Consider the following 21,910-nt stretch of genomic DNA (forward strand, 5'->3'; position numbering starts at 1 on the left):
AGAGGGTACAGAGAGACTTTTTTCCCCCACTGGTGGGGGAGTCTAGTGCAAGGATACATAACCTTAAAGTCAGAGCCAGGCCATTCAGAAGCCAAGTTAGGGAACACTTCTTCATGCAAAGTGTGCTGAAGCGTAAAACTCCAAAAGTTTGTGCTAGGTCAATTAATAATTTTGAATCCGAGATAGATAGACTTTTGCTAGCCAAGAGCATAATGGGATATGGAGCCAAGGCAGGCAGTTGACATTAGGATACAGATCAGTCATGATCTCAATGAATAGTGGAACATGTTTGAAGGGCTTTATGACTTATTTTTGTTCTCATGTTCCTATCTGAGGGGCATCCGACAACCATGAAACCAGAAAAGGGAATCAAAATGTCCCATCCTGTTGACAGATATGCATGATGCCAACTTCCCAGAGAGGATGGGGAGGGGGCATAGTAGCCGGATTAGCAGCTCATCTGGACAAGCCTAAACAGGAAGGGACAGGAAGCAAACCCCAATTTTATGTTGAGGCAGGAATGAAGTGAACAAAGTCATACTCAGGTCTGAAACAAAGTTACAAAGTAAAACTTTGGCTTGGCTCGGCAGCGAAATGCAGGAACGATGAGAGTGGATCTGTTTTAAGTACCCATGGATGACCCACTCATGTGGCAAAGCATAAAATGTTCATTACCTTGTGTGATTATGCAAAGACAAGCAGCACTGCTTGGAATTAATTGAATCCAAACATAACTGTTGCTCAGCATGTTCCCTCATTGTGAAATAAAGCAGACCAAATCTATAGCTGGCCTCATCTTGAATGTTTTCTTATTCTGCCTTCAAGGAGATTAAAGAGAGATATGGGAAAATAGAAGTATTCAGTTCAAGTCACAAAGGGGATAGTATTGTTTTGCCCCTGGGTTATGCTATTATATAACTAAACATTGCCAGTATGAGCACACCCGCTATAGGTAAAATGTTCAGATTGCTTATAAAAATGGCCAGTACTGGTGTACCCCACAGAATATCCAAGGAAGGACCCTGAAATTAACAATGGGACAGATATCCAATCAAAGCATTAGACATTGTTAACTTTAGTTTGTTGACAATCTCTTGGAATCATAATGGAAACCTTATGCAGCAGACTGAGGGTTAATTGTTGTGCATTCCTATTCTAACAGACAACACTGGAAAATAATGACTTGTGATACAGTTATTAAGTTAGAGTAATTGAGCTCATTCTAGGAATACAGAATTTTTCCACACATTAATGCACTCCCAGCAACATTCAGAAAAGGATTTATACTTCGTATAAATGATTTTTTTTTCCGATTAAAGATGCAATTTTTTTCAGTAAAATAAAAATCAAGACTAACCAACAGAATTTTAAAAAAGTCACAAAGCAGCACAGTTGCTACGGAATTGAACTTTTTTTTTGAGTAAACAGTGGAAGATATCTGCTTTTGGGGCCATCCATTTTAAAATCATTCAAGTTAAGAGCACCATTTATGTACTCATACCACTATCTTGTGGTTTTTACCTCAAAGAGGAATAAACTCAAATAATACACTTCAGAAAAATGTAGCAAATTCAAGAGATGGATATTCTTGGCCTTCAACAAACCAACGTCTTTGCATAAATACAAAAAGTGTCAGATGTCTGATGCTACATTCTCCCCCTGTAGCCTGACCCCATATCCCTAAAAGCATATTGAGTGCAAAAGGTAACATAATCATTTTAGTATACGACGAATAACTTCCTAAATTAAGTTTTTAAACAGAGAAGGTAACCCTGTGAATGGTAAATTCTTACCTGTAGATCACCATAGTATGTTTTGTCTTTAAAATAAAGGCTCTAGGACAGATCTCAGTACACTGGTCATTTCTCCGAGTAAACACCAAAATGGATGGCCTGAAAGGTGATAGGCTATGTGCATTTCTTTGGGACATTTTTTGTCAAGTTTAGTCAAAAGTTAATGGAGTTGAAAGAATGTCCAGACAGTTTCCACTAGCCTAAACTTTCTTCAGATATGTCACTACAGTGCATCCATACCAGCTGAAGAGACTTTAAAGTTTGCAGTAGAAACAAGAAATGCTGGAAATACTCTGCAGGTCTGGCAGCATCTGTGGAGAGAGAAGCAGAGTTAACATTTCAGGTCAGTGACTCTTCATCAGAACTGGCAGATATTAGAAATGTAAAAGGTTTTAAGCAAGTAAAGTGGGGGTCGGGCAAGAAATAACAAAAGAGGTGTTGATAGGACAAGGTCACAGAGAATAACTGACCAGAAGGTCATGGAACAAAGGCAAACGGTATGTTAATGGGGTGCTGAAAGACAAAGCATTAGTACAGAGAGGGTGTTATTGGACAGAAAACTGAGCACCCTGGCCCGAAGCACAAACATGAAAAAAACAGTGGGTAGGCACAGTAGAAACTAACTAAAATAAAATAAACATATATTTTCCACCCGGAACTGGAAAACGTTATCAACTTTGCTTCTAATTTCCATCCTTCTCTCATCTTTACATGGTCCATCTCCGACACTTCCATTCCTCGACTTCTGTGTCTCCATCTCTGGGGATAGGCTGTCTACTAATATTCATTATAAGCCCACCGACTCCCACAGCTACCTCGACTACACATCTTCACACCCTGCCTCCTGCAAGGACTCCATTCCATTCTCCCAGTTTCTCCGCCTCAGACGCATCTGCTCTGATGATGCCACCTTCCATGACAGCGCTTCTGATATGTCTTCCTTTTTCCTCAACCGAGGATCGCCCCCCCACTGTGGTTGACAGGGCCCTCAACCGCGTCCGGCCCATTTCCCACACCTCTACCCTCACCCCTTCCCTTCCCAGAATCGCGACAGAGTTACCCGTGTCCTTACTTTCCACCCCACCAGCCTTCACATCCAAAGGATCATCCTCCACCATTTCCATCACGTCCAGTGTAATGCCACTGCTAAATGCATTTTCCCCTCCCCTCCCCTGTCAGCATTCCGAAGGGATCGTTCCCTCTGCGACACCCTGGTCCATTCCTCCATTACCCCCGACACCTCATCCCCTTCCCACAGCACCTTTCTTTGCTATCGCAGGAGATGCAATACCTGCCCATTTACCTCCTCTCTCCTCACTATCCAAGGCCCCAAACACTCATTTCAGGTGAAGTAGCGATTTACCTATACTTCTTTCAACTTAGCATACTGTATGCGCTGATGTTGATGTTCACTGGAACACTGCAGCAAGCCCAGGACAGAGATGTGGGCATGAGAGCAGGGGGTGTGTTGAAATGGAAAATGACAGGAAGCTCGGGGTCATGTTTTCAGACTGAGCGGAGGTGTTCTGCAAAACAGTCATCCAATCTGCGTTTGGTCGCCCCAATGTTAGGAGACTGCACTGTGAGCAGCAAATACAGTATACTCAATTGAAAGAAGTACAAGTAAATTGCTGCTTCACCTGAAAAGGAGTGCTTGGGGCCTGGGATAGTGAGGAGCGAGGAGGTAAAAGGACAGGTACTACATCTCCTGCGATTGCATGGCAAGGTGCCGTGGGAAGGGGACGACGTGTCGGGGGTAATAGAGGAGCGGACCAGGGTGTCTTAGAGGAACAGCACCTCATTTACCGATTAGGCACACTACAGCCTACCGGACTGAACACTGAGTTTAATAATTTCAGAGCATGACTGGCCCCCATTTTTTATTTTTATTTTTTTAAATTTAATTTTAGATTGTTTCATCATTCAATTTTTTTTTTTTACCATGTGCCTGCCCACTTCTTTTCAGGTTTGTGTTTTTGGCTAGGGCTTTCATTATTCAGTCATTTAAAACCCCCTCTGCATTAACGCTTTGTATTTCACCACCCCATTAATACACTCTTTGTTTATGCCTTTGCCCCATGACCTCCTTGTCCGTTATTCTGTAACCCTCTGTCCTTTTTGTTCCCTTTTGTTCTCTTTTGCCCTACCCCTGCATTATTTGCTTAAAACCTATTAAATTTCTAACCTTTGACAGTTCTGATGAAGGGTCAGTGACCTGAAGCGTGAACTCTGCTTCTCTCTCCACAGATGCTGCCAGACCTTCTGAGTATTTCCAGCACTTTTTGTTTTTATTTCAGATTTCTAGCATCTGCAGTATTTTGCTTTTATTTTAAAAACACTTATTTTACACAACAAAAAATGACTGGAGGTACCCACCATCAGTAGTACTTACCATAGAATTACATTCTATTAAAAATGTTAAATATGATTTTTATAAACTCAATTATCAATTCTGTTCAATATTTTAGCAATTTTCACTTTACATACTTCAAAAGGCTGCTTTCTACTTCTCTAACTTCTGGTATTACATCCTCCTCTGCTTCAGTGATGCTTCGTGGCTGGAATTTACGATTTTGGTAATCATACAACATAATAACCACCAGACTTGTTGAATCAATAGACTGGAAGAAGAAAAGAAATGCAAAACATGATAACACATCAGAACAAATAGAAAGCGATATTGATATTTTAGGTGGTTAAATATTTTCCAGCTTGTGTGGTTCAGCATGTTCAATATATTACTCAGCTATTGCTATGTTCACAGGCTACAAAGATAATAAAGCACATTAATAATACATATATATTAAAGTGCCATTTTTAGACAACTGAGTGATTTTCTGTATCCCTTTCTTTGTCACGAATGTTATCACAAAGCAGCTTCAGTGACTACCTTTTCCAGTTACATGCTCACCAGCAAGGAAGCTAAAAGGTAACTGTCTGCATAAGGCTTCAAAAGATATTATTACTCAAAACAAAGACCAAAGAATTATCTTTAAGTGCAAAAAATTCATTTTATTTAGCTTATCATTTTGCTGCTTTTCCCATAATCCCACATGACATGGTCAAAACTATGCCAAACTAATATTTTTCTCCGAGAGGACTGCCATAGATTATTATTTAGTTCAACAGTCATGATACAATTTGGGCTTTTGTCTTGCCCTTGCTTCAGAAAGGCAGTTCCCATAGCAGACAGCAAACACTGCAGTATCCTACACCACATACCATATGAAATGCCCACCATTTTCTCCTCTCTACTCCAAAAGGCAGTAGCTTAATTGGTGAGATATTTTAACACAGTTTTAAATTTAATGTCACATCAATGGGTTTCCCTGGAAATACTGCAATATTCAGCACTCACACTGTTTTCTTACCTACTAGAGGGAAGGGGTTTGTTCATAGTATTTCTGCTCAGAGTTTACTTTCTACACTTTTAAGATTTTGCAAATCACATCAAGTTGGGTGAGGTCTTGACTGCCTTAGATTGTAATTCAGATGAGAGGCAATATGGCCAGCAGCAACATCAGCCTGCTGTTGATTCCTGGAGCTGGACAGCAGAAAAAGAAACAGCAGAGGGGTGAAGCTTGCAACAGGCACTACCCATGATACAGGGTGTCCAGGCATAGTTTGGGTTTCCTTGACATGTTGGAGCAGCTGTGTTTCACAAGGCTCAGGTTGTCACATCAGGTGGTGCAGCCTCCTAGAAGACCTTCTCCCTGGTGGACCTGGCAGCCACAGGTTAACAGTGGTTGCCAAAGTGACCATCGTCCTCAACTTTTTTTTGCCTTCGCATCCTTCCAGGGCTCTGCCAGAGACATAGTCAGGATTTGCCAGTCGGTAACCCACAAGTGCAAAAGACAGCTGACATTTGCCACAGCTGACAATTATATGACCAAAGTCTGCGATAACAGCAGTCAGAATGAGCAGACACTCCGGTTTGCAGCTCTGGCTGACTTGCCACAGGTTCAGGACATCATTGGCTGCGCGCACAAGGCAACCCAAGCACCCAGCTCAACCACAAGTATCCATGAACAGAAAGGACTTCCACTTCAATGTGCATCTGATGTGCAATCACAGAAAACACAGCAGGAGCAGAGCCAGGGGAAAAAGAAAAATCAAAAATTGACAGAGTGATGTCACATTCAACAGTGACAGGGAAACAGAAAGCAGATGGGGTCAGTATTCAGGTACGCTTTTAATGAATTTGAAATCAAATATATAGTACGACTTGATCAATTTATCAGTATATAAACTAAAAACTAAAGACCAGTCGGAAATTTAAAAAACAAATTAAAATCTAATTAACTAGAGATGCAGGGCCAGGCGATGTGTTGCACCTACATGATATGGGAGCTGGTGGACCCCATTGTGGTTCCTAGTGACCACATCTGTAGCAAGTGTTGGCTGCTCGAGGAACTCCGGCTCAGAGTTGATGAGCTGGAGTCTGAGCTTCGGACACTGCGACACATAAGGGAGGGGGAGAGTTACCTGGATGCTGTGTTTCAGGAGACAGTCACACCCGTTAGATTAACTACCTTGAATTCGGCCAGTGGTCAGGGACAGGAGAGTGTGACTATGAATGAGGCAGGTAGAGGGGTCCAGGAGGTAGTGTTGCAGGAGCCTCAGCCCTCGTCCAATAGGTTCGAGATTCTTGCTCCCTGTGTGGACGAGAGCAGGGACTGTAGGGAGGATGAGCAAACTGACCATAGCACCATGGTACAGGGAGCCATTCAAGTGGGGGAAGAAAAGAGAAATGTAGTCGTATTCGGGGATAGTATAGTTACTGACACTGTGGCCAGCATCGCGAGACACGAAGGCTGTGTTGCCTACCTGTGCCAAGGTTCAGGATACCTCATCTGGGCTGCAGAGGAACTTGGAGTGGGAGGGGAAAGATCCAGTTATTGTGGTCCACGTATGTACCAACGATATAGGTAGGATAGAGGCTCTGCTGAGGGAATATGAACAGCAAGGGGCTAAATTAAAAAGCAGAACCAAAAAGTAATAATCTCCGGATTACTACATGAGCCATGAGCTAATTAGCACAGAATCAATAAGATTAAAGAGATAAATGCGTGGCTCAAAAATTGTTGTGAAAGAAATGGGTTCGAATTCGTGGGACATTGGCACCAGTACTGGGGAAGTAGGAAGCTGTCCCGATGGGACGGGCTCCACCTAAATCATGCTGGGACCAGAGTCCTGGTGAATTGCATAAATAGGGCTGTAGATAGGGCTTTAAACTAAAGAGTTGGGGGGGTGGGGGGGGTTCAGTTGCATGGAAAATTAGGCAGTCAAAGGAGAAGGTAGGAGTGCAGGTTAGTGATGAGGCTGATCGTTACCAGAAAAGGAAGGGACAGAATGTGTGAACGCCATATTGCACCAAGGAATCATACAAGAGTAGGGAAATTTGATAATAGAACAAACTTAAAGGCTTTGTATCTGAATGCACGAAGCATTCGGAATAAAATAAATGAATAAACAGCACAAATAGAGACAAATAGGTATGATTTAGTGGCGATTACTGAGATCTGGTTGCAGAGAAACCAGGTTTTGGATTGAATATCCAAGGGTACTCAGTATTTCGGAAGGATAGGCAGGAAGGAAAAGGAAGTGGTGTGGCTTTGTTAGTTTAGTTTAGTATAGAGATACAGCACTGAAACAGGCCCTTCGGCCCACCGAGTCTGTGCCGACCATCAACCACCCATTTATACTAATCCTACACTAATTCCATATGCTTACCACATCCCCACCTGTCCTTATACTTCCCTACCACCTACCTATACTAGGGGCAATTTATAATGGCCAATTAACCTATCAACCAGAAAGTCTTTGGCATGTTAGTAAAGGAAGAGATCAGTGCTGTAGTGAGAAATTATATAGGCACTGGAGATCAAGACGTAGATTCAGTCTGGGTAGAAATAAGAAATAGCAAAAAGAAAGAAGTCCCTGATGGGAGTAATCTATAGGTCCCCAAACAGTAATTCCGAAGTGGGGCACAGTATAAACCAGGGAAATACTGGGGGCTTGTAAGAAAGGTACGGCAATAACCATGGGTGATTTTAATATGCATATAGATTTAATTAATCAAATTGGCAAGGGTAGTCTCGAGGGAGAGTTTAATGAATGTATTAGAGATCGTCTTTTGGAGCAATATGTTGTGGAACCAACCAGGGAGCAGGCTATTCTAGATTTTGTATTGTGTAATGATGTGGGCTTAATTAATGATCTCATAGTTAAGAATCCTCTAGGGAAGAGTGATCATAGCATGCTAGAATTTCAAATTCAGCTTGAGGGCGAGAAACTGGAGTCCCACACTAGCGTTCTGGAATAAAACAAAGGTAATTACATAGGCATGAGGACAGATTTGGCCCTAGTGCACTGGGCAGGAAGACTAAAAGGTAGGACAGTTGATGAGCAGTGGCAGATGTTTAAGGAGATATTCAATTCCTCCCAACTAAAGTATGTTCCAGAGAGAAAGAAAGATTGTAAGAGGGGGAAAAAACATCCATGGCTAAGCAAGGAAGTTAAGAATAACAAAGACAAAAACTAAGGCATATCATATTGCAAAGGCCAGCAGCAGGTTGGATGATTGGGAAACTTTTAAAGATCAACAAAGGGTTACTAAAAAAGTAATAAAAAGAGGAAAGGTAAATTATGAAATAAAACTAGCGCAAAGTATAAAAATGGATAGCAAAAGCTTCTATAAGTATTCCGCAAGCAGGACCCTGAACTTCCGGTTGCTTGCCATTTCAACACTCCCCCCTGCTCTCATGCTCACATCTCTGTCCTGGGATTGCTGCAGTGTTCCAGTGAACATCAACGCAAGCTCGAGGAACAGCATCTCATCTACCGATTAGGCACACTACAGCCTGCCGGACTGAACATTGAGTTCAATAATTTCAGAGCATGACAGCCCCCCACTTTACTTTCATTTTTAGTCATTTTTAGTTATTTTTTCTTCCTTTTTTTTGCATTCCTTTTTACATTTTTGGCATTTATTTCATTTCATCTTAGTTTGTTCAGTTTGCTTACCCACTGTTTTTTTCAGGTTGTTTTTCTTCAGGTTTGCACTTGCTGATGTTCTATATTCAGTATATTCACACCTAATCTGTACTAATGCTTTGTCTTTCAAAACACCATTAACATATTGTTTGCCTTTGCTCTGTGACCTTTTGGTCAGCTATGTGGCCTGGTCCAATCTGCACCTTCTCCTTTGTTATCTCTTGCCCAACCCCCACCTCACTTGTTTATAATCTGTGACTTTTCTAATATTTGTCAGTTCCGAAGAAGGGTCACTGACCCGAAACGTTAACTCTGCTTCTCTTTCGACAGATGCTGCCAGACCTGCTGAGTGAATCCAGCATTTCTTGTTTTTGTTTCAGATTTCCAGCATCCGCAGTATTTTGCTTTTATAAAAGGGAAGAGAGTAGCTAAAGTGAATGTTGGTCCCTTGGAGGAAGAGACAGGGGGAGTTAGTAGAGGGGAACACCGAAATGGAGGAGACACTAAATCAGTACTTTGCCTCAGTTTTCACAGTGGAGGACACTAGTACCATCCCAATAACAACAGGTAATGCAGAGATTATAGAAAGGGAGGAACTTAGAACAATCATCACTAGGGAAAAAGTACTGAGCAAACTATTGGGGTTGAAGGCAGACAAGTCCCCAGGGCCTGATGGCCTACATCCTTGGGTCTTAAAGGAAGTGGCAGCAGAGATAGTGGATCTATTGGTTATAATATTCTAAAATTCCCTGGATGCGGGAAAGGTTCCAGTGGATTGGAAAAATGCTAATATAATGCCCTTATTCAAAAAGGGAGGGAGGCAGAAAGTAGGAAACAATAGACCAGTTAGTTTAATATCTGTCGTTGGGAAATTGTTAGAATCCATTATTAAGGAAGTAATAACAGGACATTAGAAAGTCAAAACAATCCATCAGAGTCAGCATGGTTTTATGAAGAGTAAATCGTGTTTGACTAATTTGCTAGAGTTCTTTGAAGATGTAACAAGTGGATAATGGGGATCCTGTAGATGTAGTATATCTGAACTTCCAGAAGGCATTTGATAAGATGCAGCACAAAAAGTTAATGCACAAGGTAAGATCACATAGGGTTAGGGGCAATTTATTTGCTTGGATAGAGGATTGGCTAACCAACAGAAAACAGAGAGTCGGGACAAATGGATCTTTCTCTGGCTGGCAAGATGTAACTAGCGGGGTGCCACAGGGTTCGGTCCTCGGGCCCTAACTATTTGCAATCTGTATTAATGACTTGGATGCAGGGATAGAAGGTACTGTAGCCAAATTTGCAGATGACACTAAAATAGGTTGGATAGTAAGTTGCAATAAAGAAATAAGAAATTTACAAATGGATATGGATAGGTTAGGTGAATGGGCCAAAATTTGGCAGATGGAGTTTAACATGGATAAGTGTGAGGTTATCCATTTTGGTCAGAAGAATAGAAAGGCAAATTATCTAAATGGACAGAAACTTCAGAGTGCTTCGGTGCAGAGGGATCTGGGTGTCCTCGTGCATGATTCACTGAAAACTAGTATGCTGGCACAGCAGGTAATAAGGAAGGCAAATGGAATTTTGGCATTTATTGCTAAAGGAATAGAGTATAAAAGTAGGGAAGTGTTGCTGCAACTGTACAAGGCTGCACCTGGAGTATTGCGTACAGTTTTGGTCCCCTTACTTGAGGGATGGCTTTGCATTGGAGCCAGTTCAGAGGAGGTTCATTAGATTGATTCCAGAGATGAGGGGTTTGTCTTATGAAGAGAGATTGAGCAGTTTAGGCCTTTACTCTCTGGAGGTTAGAAGAATGAGAGAAGATCTAATTGAGATACACAAGATGATTATGGGGATTGACAAAGTAGACGTAGAGAGGATGTTTCCTCTGGTGGGCAATCTAGAACGAGAGGTCATAGTTTTAGGATAAGGGGTAGCAGATTTAAAACAGAGATGAGGAAAGATTACTTCTCTCAAAGGGTCGTGAGTCTGTGGAATTCACTACCTCAGAGTGTGGTGGATGCCGGGACATTGAGTAAATTTGAGGAGATAGACAGATTTTTAATTAGTAATGGGTTGAAGGGTTATGGAGAACGGGCAGGAAAGTGGAGTTGAGGCCAAGAAGAGATCAGCCATGATCGTATTGAATGGTGGAGCAGGCTTGAGGGGCTGAATTGCCTACTCCTGCTCCTAATTCTTATGTTCTTAAAAGATATTTCTGCAGTTGTGAATTCCTGGCAACTGCCATGTTGCTTTCGCCCTGTGGCAGTCTAAGCTCCTCTGATTAGACCAGGAGGCAGACTCAAGGGGTGGCTGCTAGGAGTCAAGGAATACCCACTTCAGTGATGACACCCATCAGAAACAGGACCAATGAAAACCAACAGCTCTGCAACAAACGTCATAGAACCACCAAATGCATGACTGAAGAAGCCATTGATGTGCTAAAGATGCTCTTCAGATGCCTAGACAGATCAGGAGGTGCCCTTCAGTACATACCAGAATGGTCATGGTGTGCTGCGTTCTGCACAACATTGTGCACCAGCAAGGTTTTGCCCTCCAAGAGGAACAAGCCAGTGTGCAGTCTATCTATGGACTATTCTGAGCAGGAAGAGGGAGACGAGGACGGGGAGAAGGAAGGTGATGAGAGCAATGCAGCACCAGCTGCTCACACTGCTACCAGGGATGCCTTTATTAATGCAGGGTTCACTTAGGTTCCACTAGTGGACTGATATCAAAACCACATACAACAGCCACTCTTCCCGCCTGCTCCCCCACCCCTGCCCCACCACCCCACTCCCAAATGTTATTGACACAAAACAATCCTACAAACATCCAACAGCCCACTGCACATCCCCCTCCCCACCCTGTACCATTGGTCTCCATCGGCTCATGTCTTCCCATTCATCATCAAGCAAGTTAAAAGTTGAAAAATCAACTTGTCACCCAACAACCAAGAATGGACAAGAGAGTGGTGCAAACTAAAATTTTATGTGATTTCACTAAAGAATGGAAATTTCACAACCTAATATTTTCTCATACATCCATGTGCATATCCTTGTGTAACTACAAAGATTTACTCTTCCTTTTCCTACTGCTCCTATGTGGTACAAACCCTGTGGCTTGAGCAGAGGTGGAGACAGCCTGGTCAGATTCCTGCTTTGATAGCAGAGATGTTCTTGGCACATGACCTCTGGGTTTTGGAGTGAAAGAATGTTCCACTTCCACCTATGCAGGTGCAGTCTTGGCCATCATGTGGCAGGGTGGGGGAAACAGGTAAGAGGTAAGAACATTGCAACTTATCATTGAAATATGATCAGCTTCATACTCACCTGTTGAAACCAAATCAGCGTGACAGTTGTTGTATGACATGTGAGCCACTGATATTTAACTCAGTCACCAGGTAGCTGAGAGGTCCACATCTCTGATGGCCAGGGAGGTGAAAATGCCACTGATCACCAGTGCTTCCTCCTCTGCTGTTAGCTGGGACATCTGTGGAGGACCACCCCTGACGTTCTCCATCTCTCCAATGTACAGTGTGGAAGGAACAGACCCATGACAGACTGTAATGGCATGTGTTCACCCAATGGATGCAGTGCATTTGGTGTAAGGTGACTACGAGGGAGAGGCATCAAACTGCATAAGGCTGAGGGTGAGTGGCAGTGGCAGGTAGACAGAAGGGGGTCTGAGAAAATGCACAGAAAGGGAAGGATGGGTGCACTTGTAAGGTAAGTGGGTGTGAGGAATGATGTGATCTAATAATCTTGACAAGGCAGAGTGGGATAGGGTAGTAAACACAGCAGGATGTAGGTGAAAGTACAACTGTACTCATCTTTCCTAACCTAATTAGGACATTAAAGCACTCCCTGCATAGAATTCAGGAACATGGCACAATGCTCCTGCTGCTAACCTCCTGGGTCACATCCAGCCACTCCTCTGTGGCAGCAGCAGGGTTCTTCCTCCTATTGCTGTGGAAAAGTATCTCTCTCCAGCTCCTCACAATCCCCCAGCAGTACATCAAGGGAGGCATCATTGAAGGGAGGGAACTGACTTTATTGAAGGGTCCTGACTCCATTGTCATACCTCGTCATTGCTTGCTTCCAACTACAAGCTCCTCCAAATTCCATCTTTGGATTGGCCCTTTAAATAATGAATTGAGATCGCATCATGCAAGTTATCTATTATGCCTGCTGTCATGCAATCGATGCCAAACCCAGAAGTAAGATGATAATGAGCTCGCTGCCTTAAAATAGCACTGACAGACACACTGTACTTATTTCCAGGTTTCCCATACAATATTGTACACCTGCCCGACAATGCACCTTGGAGTTATTATTGGAGCCTTAGAAAAGAGTACAGATAGAATTGATTCCTTAACTGATAGTTAATGTATTTCTTACACAGCTCTTTAATCAGTAAGAATGAAGCAGCTTCATATAGTTCCTGATGTGATGTTTGTACATGGATGATGAGAACCACCATTCCATTACACACACCCTAGCTGTTGATTAGACTGAGCAGAAATCAAAGCCATGTGAGTGATAGGTAGAATATATCTCATTCCAAAAGCTTCTGCAAAAAGAACTTTCACTCAATCACATTCCAAAACAATGACAACAAGTATCCTGTGTCAAATGTGATAACAGTAGCATATGGTGAGTGGTGACAAGATATCCATCTTTGTTGTGAACTGAATCCCAGGCACATTTTTTCCTGTCTTACCAAGGCAAAGCTGACTTTTCCTATAATGGAACATGTCATCTATTAATACAACATTTGACAAAATGCTAAGATGATATGTGGAAAATTGCCCACATATGCTCGGAGCAGAAAAAAAAAGGACAAATCCAACCCGACGAATTACTGCCCTATCAGTCTACTCTCGATCAGCAGCAAAGAGATGGAAGGGGTCATCGACAGTGCTATCAAGCAGCACTTGCTCAGAATAACCTGCTCACTGATGCTCAGTCTGGGTTATGCCAGGCCCACTCAGCTCCTGACCTCATTACAGCCTTGGTCCAACTTGGACAAAAGAGCTGAACTCCAGGGGTGAGGGGAGTGACTGCCCTTGATATCAAGGCAGCATTTGACTGAGTATGTCATCAAGGAGCCCTAGCAAAACTGGAGTCAATGGGAATCAAGGGGGAAACTCTCCATTGGTTGAAATCATACTGCACTCTGCATTGAGTGCTGTTGGAGGGCACAGAATGTGAAGAAGGGAGTTTGGTAAGTAAGCGAATTTTAAGGGTTACTCTCTCAAGACTAGTTTTGGTTTTTTTACATCTAGCAATTAATTGAAATTCCTGCTTCAGTAAAGGTTTTTAAAGTTACGTTATGGCAGGTCAGCTTGGGCAAGTGGAATGTACGTCCTGTGGTATGTGGGAAGTCATGGATGCACCATGTGTCCGAGACGAACACATCTGCAGCAAGTGTCACTAGCTGCAGGTGCCTGAGCTCCGGGGTTTTGGAACTAGAGCGGCGGCTGGAGCCACTGTTGTGCATCCGTGAGGCAGAGGTCTACATGGATAACACAATTAGGGAGGTGGTCACACCACAGGTTAGGAGCATGGAGGCAGAGAGGGAATGGGTGACCATTAGGCAGTCTAAGAGAACCAGGCAGGCAACTAACTCAGGAGTTCCCTGAGTCTATCGTGCTTGCTAATAGGTTTTCATTTTGGATACTAGTGAGAGTGATGGTTCCTCGGGGGAGTGCAGCCAAAGCAAAGTCCATGGCATCATGGGTGGCTCAGCTGCACAGGAGGGGAGGAAGAAGTGTGGAAGAGCAATAGTGACAGGGGAATCGATAGTCAGGGGATCAGAAAGGCATTTCTGCGGCAGTAAACGTGATTCCAGGAGGTTGTATTGCCTCCATGGTGCCATGGTCAAGGATGGCACGGAGTGGCTGTAGGACATCCTTCTGGGGGAGGGTGAACAGCTAGAGGTTGTGGTCCACATTGGTACCAATAACATAGATAGGAAGAGGGATGAGGTCCTGAAAGCAGATTTTAGGAAGTTAGGAAGGAAATTAAAAAGCAGGACCTCCAAAGCCGTAATCTCAGGATTACTCCCAGTGCCACATGTTAGTGAGCATAGGAATGGGAGGATTGATTGAACATGTGGCTGGAGAATTGGTGTAGGAGGGAGGGCATCAGATTTCTGAGGCAATGGGACTGGTTCTGGGCCAGGTGGGACCTGTACAAGATGGATCGGAACGAACATCCTCGCAGGGAGATTTACTAGTGCTGTTGGGGAGGGTTTAAACTAGATTGTCAGGAGGATGGGAACATGAGGGGTAGCTCAAATTGGAAGGCTGGTAAAAAGGAGGTAGAAAAGTAGCAAGTGGCATTAGAAGGCAGGCAAAACAAAGGTGAGCATCAACTAGGCTTAGAATGCAGAATGTCAAGAACAAGGTTAATGGCACTCTACCTGAATGCATGCAGCATTCACAACAAGGTAGATGATTTAAAGGCCAAAATAGAGGTAAATGGGCATGATCTAATTGCCATAACAAAAACGTGACTACAGGGTGACCAAGACTGAGAACTGAACATTCAAGGATATTCGACAATTAGGAAGGACAGGCAAAAAGGAAAAGGAGGTGGTGTTGCGCTGATAATAAGGGATCGAATCAGTACATTAGTAAGGGAGGATCTCAGATCGGAAGAACAAAATGTGGAATCTATTTGGGTGGAGCTAAGAAACACCAAGGGGCAGCAAACATTGGTAGTTGTTTATAGGCCACCAAAACAGTAGTGGTAGTGTGGGGCATGGCTTTAATCAGGAGATTAGAGAAGTATGAAGCATGAGTAATACAGTAATCATGGGTGAATTCAATCTGCGCATAGACTGGGTAAACCTAATTAGCACTAATGCTGTGGAGGACGAATTTCTAGAGTGTGTTAGGGATGGTTTTCTAGAGCAGTATGCCGAGGAACCGACTAGAGAACAGGCTATTTTAGATCTAATATTATGTAATGAGAAAGGGCTAATTAATAATCTTGTTGTAAAAGAAATTTTAGAGATGATTGACCATAATGCGATAGTGTAAACTTCTATGTTTGAAAGTGAGGCAGTTCAATCTGAAGCCAGGGTGCTAAATTTGAACAAAGGAAACTATGAATGTATGAAGGGAAAATTGGCTGAGATGGATTGGAAAAATACATTAAATCACAGTACATAGGCAATGGATAGTCTTTAAAGAATTGTTACATAGTTTATAGCAACCATACATTCCTTCAAGGCACAAAAATCCTAAAAGAAAAGTCAGTCAAAGGTGGCTAACAAAGGAAGTTAAGGATTGTATAAGATTAAAAGAAAAGGCCTATAAAGTTGCCAGAAATAGTAGTAAACCTGAGGATTGGGAGGATTTTAGAATACAGGAAAGGAGAACAAAGAAACTGATAAAGGGAGAATAGAATATTCTAGCAAAAAATATAAAAATAGACTGTAAAAGCTTCTATACGTACATAAAAAATAAACATTTGGCCAAGACAGATGTGGGTCCTTTACAGGCAGAGTCAGGAGAACTTATAATGGGGAATAGAGAAATGGCAGAGAGCTAAATGATTACTTTGTATCAGTCTTCACTGAGGAAGATACAAGAAATCTCCCAGAATTAAAGATCCAAGGGATTAGGGGGAATGAGGAATTGAAGGAAATTAGTGTTAGTAAGAAGGTTGTATTGGAAAAATTAATGGGGCTGAAGGTTGCCAAGTCCCCAGGATCTGATATTCTACATCCCAGAGTGTTGAAAGAGGTAGCTATGGAGATGCTGGATGCATTGGGGATCATCTTCCAAAATTCTACAGATTCTGGAGTGGTTCCTGCAGATTGGAAGGTAGCAAATGTCACCCCACTATTTAAAAAGGGAGGGAGAGAGAAAACAGGGAATTACAGATCTGTTAGCCTTGCATCAGTCATTGGCAAAATGCTAGAAGCTATTCTAAAGGATGCGATAAACGGACACTTGGATAATGATCTGATTGCGCATAGTCAACATGGATTTATGAATGGGAAATCATGTTTGACGAACCTGGAGTTTTTTTTTTGAGGACGTTACTAACAGAATTGATAAAGGGCAGTCGGTGGATGTAGTATACTTGGATTTTCAAAAGGCCTTTGATAAAGTCCCCCACAGGAGGTTAGTTAGCAAAATTAAATCACATGGGATAGAAGGTAATATACTGGCATGGATTAAGGATTGGTTAACAGGCAGAAAGCAGAGAGTAGGAATAAACGGGTCATTCTCACATTGGCAGGTTGTGACTAGTGGGATACCGCAGGGATCAGTGCTTGGGCCCCAGCTGTTCACAATATAGATCGATGATTTGGATGTGGGGACCAAATGTAGTATTTCCAAGTTCGCAGATGACACAAAATTAGGTGGGAAAGTGTGTTGTGAGGAAGATGCAAAGCGGCTTCATGGGGATTTGGAAAGACTTAGTGAATGGTCAAGAATGTGGCAGATGGAATATAATGTGGAAAAATGTGACGTTATCCACTTTGCTAGGAGGAATAGATATGCAGAATATCTTTTAAATGGTAGGACATTAGAAAGTGTAGATGTACAAAGGGACTTGGATGTCTGTGGGCGTCACTGAAAGCTAACATGAAGGTGCAGCAAGCAATTAAAGGGCTGATGGCATGTTAGCCTTTATCGCAAGAGGATTTGAGTACAGGAATAGTGAAGTCTTGCTTTAACTGTATAGAACCTTGGTTAGACCGCACTTGGAGTACTGTGTGTGCAGTTTTGGTCCCCTTACCGTCGGAAGGATATTATTGCCATAGAGGGAGTGCAACGAAGGTTCACCAGGCTTGTTCCTGGGATGGCAGTACTGTCCTATGAAGAGAGACTGGGGAAACTGGGCCTGTATACGCTATAGAGTTTCGAAGAATGAGAGATGTTCTCATTGAAACCTACAAAATACATAAAGGGATAAACAGGGTAGATGCAGCTAAGATGTCTCCCCTGGTTTGGGAGTCTAGAACCATGGGACACAATTTCAAAATAAGGGGGAAGCCACTTAGGACACAGATCAGGAGAAATTTCTTCACTCAGAGGGTTGTGAATCTTTGGAATTCTCTACCCCAGAGGGCTGTGGAAGCTCAGTTATTAAGTATGTTTAAAGCAGAGATTGACAGATTTCTAAATAGAAACGACATAAGGGAATATGAGGATAGTGTGGGAAAAAGGCATTGAAGTGGATGATCAGCCATGATCGTATTGAATGGCCGAGCAGGCTCGATGGGCTGAATGGCCTACTGCTGCTCCAAATGTTCCTATGTGCCTACACCTAGCACAAAAGATGGTGGTTGTGGTTGTTGGAGGTCAATTGTCTCAGCACCAGGATTTCAGTGCAGGAGCTCCAAAGGGCATGTCCTAGGCCCAACCATCTTCAGCTGCTTCAATGACCTTCCCTCCATCAAAAGGTCAGAACTGGGGATGTTCGCTGATGATTGCACAATATTCAGCACCATTCGCAACTCCTCAGCTACTGAAGCAGCCCATGTCCAGATGCAGCAAGACCTGGACAACATCCAGGCTTGGGCTGATGTGTGGCATGAATGTTACTTGCAACTTAAGTGCCAGGCAATGACCATCTCCAACAAGAGAAACTCTAACCATCTCCCCTTGATGTCAATGGCATTACCATCACTGAAACCTCAACTATCTACATCCTGGGGGTTACCCCATTGACCAGAAACTAAACTGGACAAGCCATACAAATGCTGTGGCTACAACAGCACATCAGAGGCTGGGAATTCTGCAGTGAGTAACTCACCTCCTGTCTTCCCAATGCCTGTCCACTATCTACAATGCACAAGTCAGGAGTGCGATGGAATACTCTCCACTTGCCTGGATGGGTGCAGTTCCAACAATACTTAGGAAGCTCTACACCATCCAGGACAAAAGCAGCCCACTTGATTGGCACCCCATCCACCACCTTCAACATTCACTCCCTTCACTAATGACACACAGTGGCAGCCACACACCGTTCTGACTTGGAACTGTATCGCCATTCCTTCAAAAGCGCTGGGTCAAACTCCTGGAACTCCCGAACAGCACTGTTGGTGCAGCTATACCCCAAGGACTGCAGAGGTTCAAGAAGACAGATCACCACCACCTTCAAAGGGCAATCAATGCTGGCCTAGCCAGCGATGCCTACATCCCCCGAACGAATATAAGAACAAAAGGTGACAACAGTTGGAAGGTAATTTTGCTTCCTGAGGGTATGATAGCATAATGGTTATACTACTGTACTATATTGCGATGGCAATTTGAGAATTTGAATTTTTTTTAAACTCTGCTCGCAGTAAAGAACTATTGGGTTGTCATAAGAACTCAACTGGTTCACTAATGTCCTTTAGAGAAGGAAATCTGAAGACTTTACTCCATCTGTCAGTCACATCAACGACCCAAGAATGAATTTAAAAAAATCAGGGAGGTGCACCCACAGTGAGTACAGGTCGGAGAATCAGAGATGTCAAATCTTGATATTTTGTTATAAGTGACGTGGTTTCTCAGTAAAATTGAGCCTCTCTCATGATCTCTACTCACTCAAACATATTCAAACAACAACAATGAATATCCTGTGCGGAATGTGACAACAGTAACATGCCCTTAGCTCATATGGTGAGTGGCAATGAGACGACTTCTTTTGCTAGGAGCTTAGTTCCAGGTACACTTTTTCTGTCATGCTAAGGCAGTGCTGGCTGTTCGGTTTTTTTTTTACAAATATGACTAATTGCTTTCAGGTAGGAAATTTCTTAGAAAATTATTTAACCTCGGCAGGCACCACTTTAAATTGAAAAGCATTTTCCTTTCCATTGCTGCTCAGGGACGGGTCAGGGCTAGGTTGCTGAATCTCTGCAACCAAGTCACTGGTCAGGAGATAACGAGTAGCACAGCAAGGCCCTGAAGCTGCCACTGGCTTTTTTTAATATTGTGCTCAGTCCCTGACTTTTCTTACAAAACAACACTCATTATCTTTAAAGAGGTAAATATTGTTAAGGGCACAGCACACACTAATCTGTTATAGCCACATGGCGAGGAGTGTGGGTGCTTCCCACTGTTCAATTCCCACCTGACCACAAGTGCTTTTTGTTATTCGGGTTTAACCCCCTTGTGTTTTATTTGTCAAATAAACACAGACAGCAGCAGGTTTTCTTGTAGGTTTAAAACAGAAGATTAATTATTTCTTGAGCAGTATGTCTTATCCCGAAATTATTGCAACCGCACACACAGACACAGGGCTGAATCTTCTGTGCCTGTCGTCGATATGTCAGCCCTACTGGGAAATTTAAATAGTTAAAAATAAAAATAATTTGTTTTTATTCATTCATGGAACGTGGACTTCGCAGGCTAGGACAAAATTTCCGAGAGAAATGAGGACATTTCTTCTGCCCCTCTCCCACACCCACCAATAACAATTAAATTAATTATTGGCTCTCTTCCCCTCCCCCCACCAAAAAAAAAACACTTACCTTGTCCACCTGACCTACCTGCCCCTCAACAAACTGCATAAGCTTTAACCTTCGACCCTTCCCACCATCCCCTACACCCATGATGTTACTTTGACCCCATTTCCCCCACGCCCCAGCCCCCCCATCTCGTCCGTCACTGATAAACTTACCTCTTCCCTCCCCACCAGTGTGGCACCTTGTTTCCCTGGACGGGGATCCGAAGGCACGGGAGTGCCGGTCACCGGGCCAAAGATCACAGCGGGACATCAGGTGACGGTGTAAATATCATTTATTCATTCGTTTTATTTTATTTAAATATTAAAATGGGGGTCCCGTTGCCGAGCGGTGGGAGGGCCGCCACGAGGCCATGCCGCCACTGTTAATATCAGGCCGGGCCTTCCTGTCCCGGAGGCCCCCACCCCCACCATGGACTCCGACGCCTAGGGGAGAACAAAATCCAGCCCGAAGAGAGAGAGAGAGAGAGAGAGAGAGAGGAAAAGGGGTAAGTGGTTTTCAAGTGAGGAAGTGAGGTAAGGTTTCGGGGTTCACAATAAACCTGTTGAATTCTCTCAGAAGTCAAGTTCTCATTGGTTGCAGGCCTGAAGTGTTTGTAGGTTTCTCTCTTGCTTGAAAGTTCAGTTTGAAGACTGAGAATCACGTTCAATTCACTGCTGCATAGGTTGGAAATGTAGAATTCAATGCAGGGTGCCTCCCTTCTGGCTTGATGGATTTTCTCCCAGATCTTCTCTGGACAAGCTTCCTGGTAATACTTTTTCCTTGGTGTCTCTCTCTCCCTTCAGGGAGCTACCTTTAAAGCTAAAAGTTTCTCATATCTCACCTCTAGTGGGAGACAGGGATTTTCTTCCCTGTAGTAACCAACAATAGCCCAGGATGTGGTTACTCCACACCTTTGTTGTTTCAGAAGAACCCATTCAATTCAGGAATGTGTCAGGATGCGGGTAATTGACACCCCTCAACCTGGTTAGGCATCCTTTGTCCTCAACAGAGAAGTGCGGCAATATTCAAATACGCAGGTGCCATCTTTTGCAGCATTGTCCTTTTTTTAAAAAAGAAAGGTAGTCAATTTTTAAAACTCTTCAGTTTGAGTTTGTATTTTTTCATCATCACACTTCTCGTAAGCGTAACAAATCATATAAACAATTGCAGCATTACAATTACTGAACAGTCTATAAATTTTCCAACCTTCAATTTTTGCATAGATAAACATATGACAACATATATGCTTTTACTTAGTGTGAATGTAAAATTTATGGTACAGATTGATCAATTTTTGAAGTTCATTTAATTTGACTGCAGTTGTATAATTTAAAAACAGTAAATTACCAAATATGATTTTCCTACCAAAATATTAATCTAAGCACAAGGAAAATAATTATTTCAGTATCCTGATGACTATATATGAAGGAATTTTCCTTCACACAAGATCAGATGGCAAGGTACGGAAAGTCCTCATCAGGGAATTCCTCTTTGTTGACGATGTTGCATTAACATCCCACACTGAAGAGTGGCTGCAGAGACTCATCGACAGGATTGCAGCTGCCTGCAACAAATTTGGCCTAACCATCAGCCTCAAGAAAACGATCATGGGACAGGACGTCAGAAATGCTCCATCCATCAATATCGGCGACCACGCTCTG

General features: G+C 42.9%; 1 protein-coding gene across 3 annotated transcripts in view; it reads right to left on the reverse strand.

Annotated features, from left to right (window-relative positions):
- The window catches only part of LOC137372492 (putative methyltransferase NSUN7), a 168,348-nt gene that overhangs the window by 79,910 nt on the left and 66,528 nt on the right, over nucleotides 1-21,910 (reverse strand). For all 3 annotated transcript variants that reach the window (XM_068036371.1, XM_068036380.1, XM_068036365.1), the window contains one exon: nucleotides 4,281-4,414. In XM_068036371.1, coding sequence (XP_067892472.1) covers nucleotides 4,281-4,414 — 134 coding nt within the window. The remainder of the gene's footprint in view (nucleotides 1-4,280; nucleotides 4,415-21,910) is intronic.

The sequence above is a fragment of the Heterodontus francisci genome, chromosome 1 (genome assembly GCF_036365525.1).
Source record: "Heterodontus francisci isolate sHetFra1 chromosome 1, sHetFra1.hap1, whole genome shotgun sequence".
In the NCBI taxonomy this organism is placed as follows: domain Eukaryota; kingdom Metazoa; phylum Chordata; class Chondrichthyes; order Heterodontiformes; family Heterodontidae; genus Heterodontus; species Heterodontus francisci.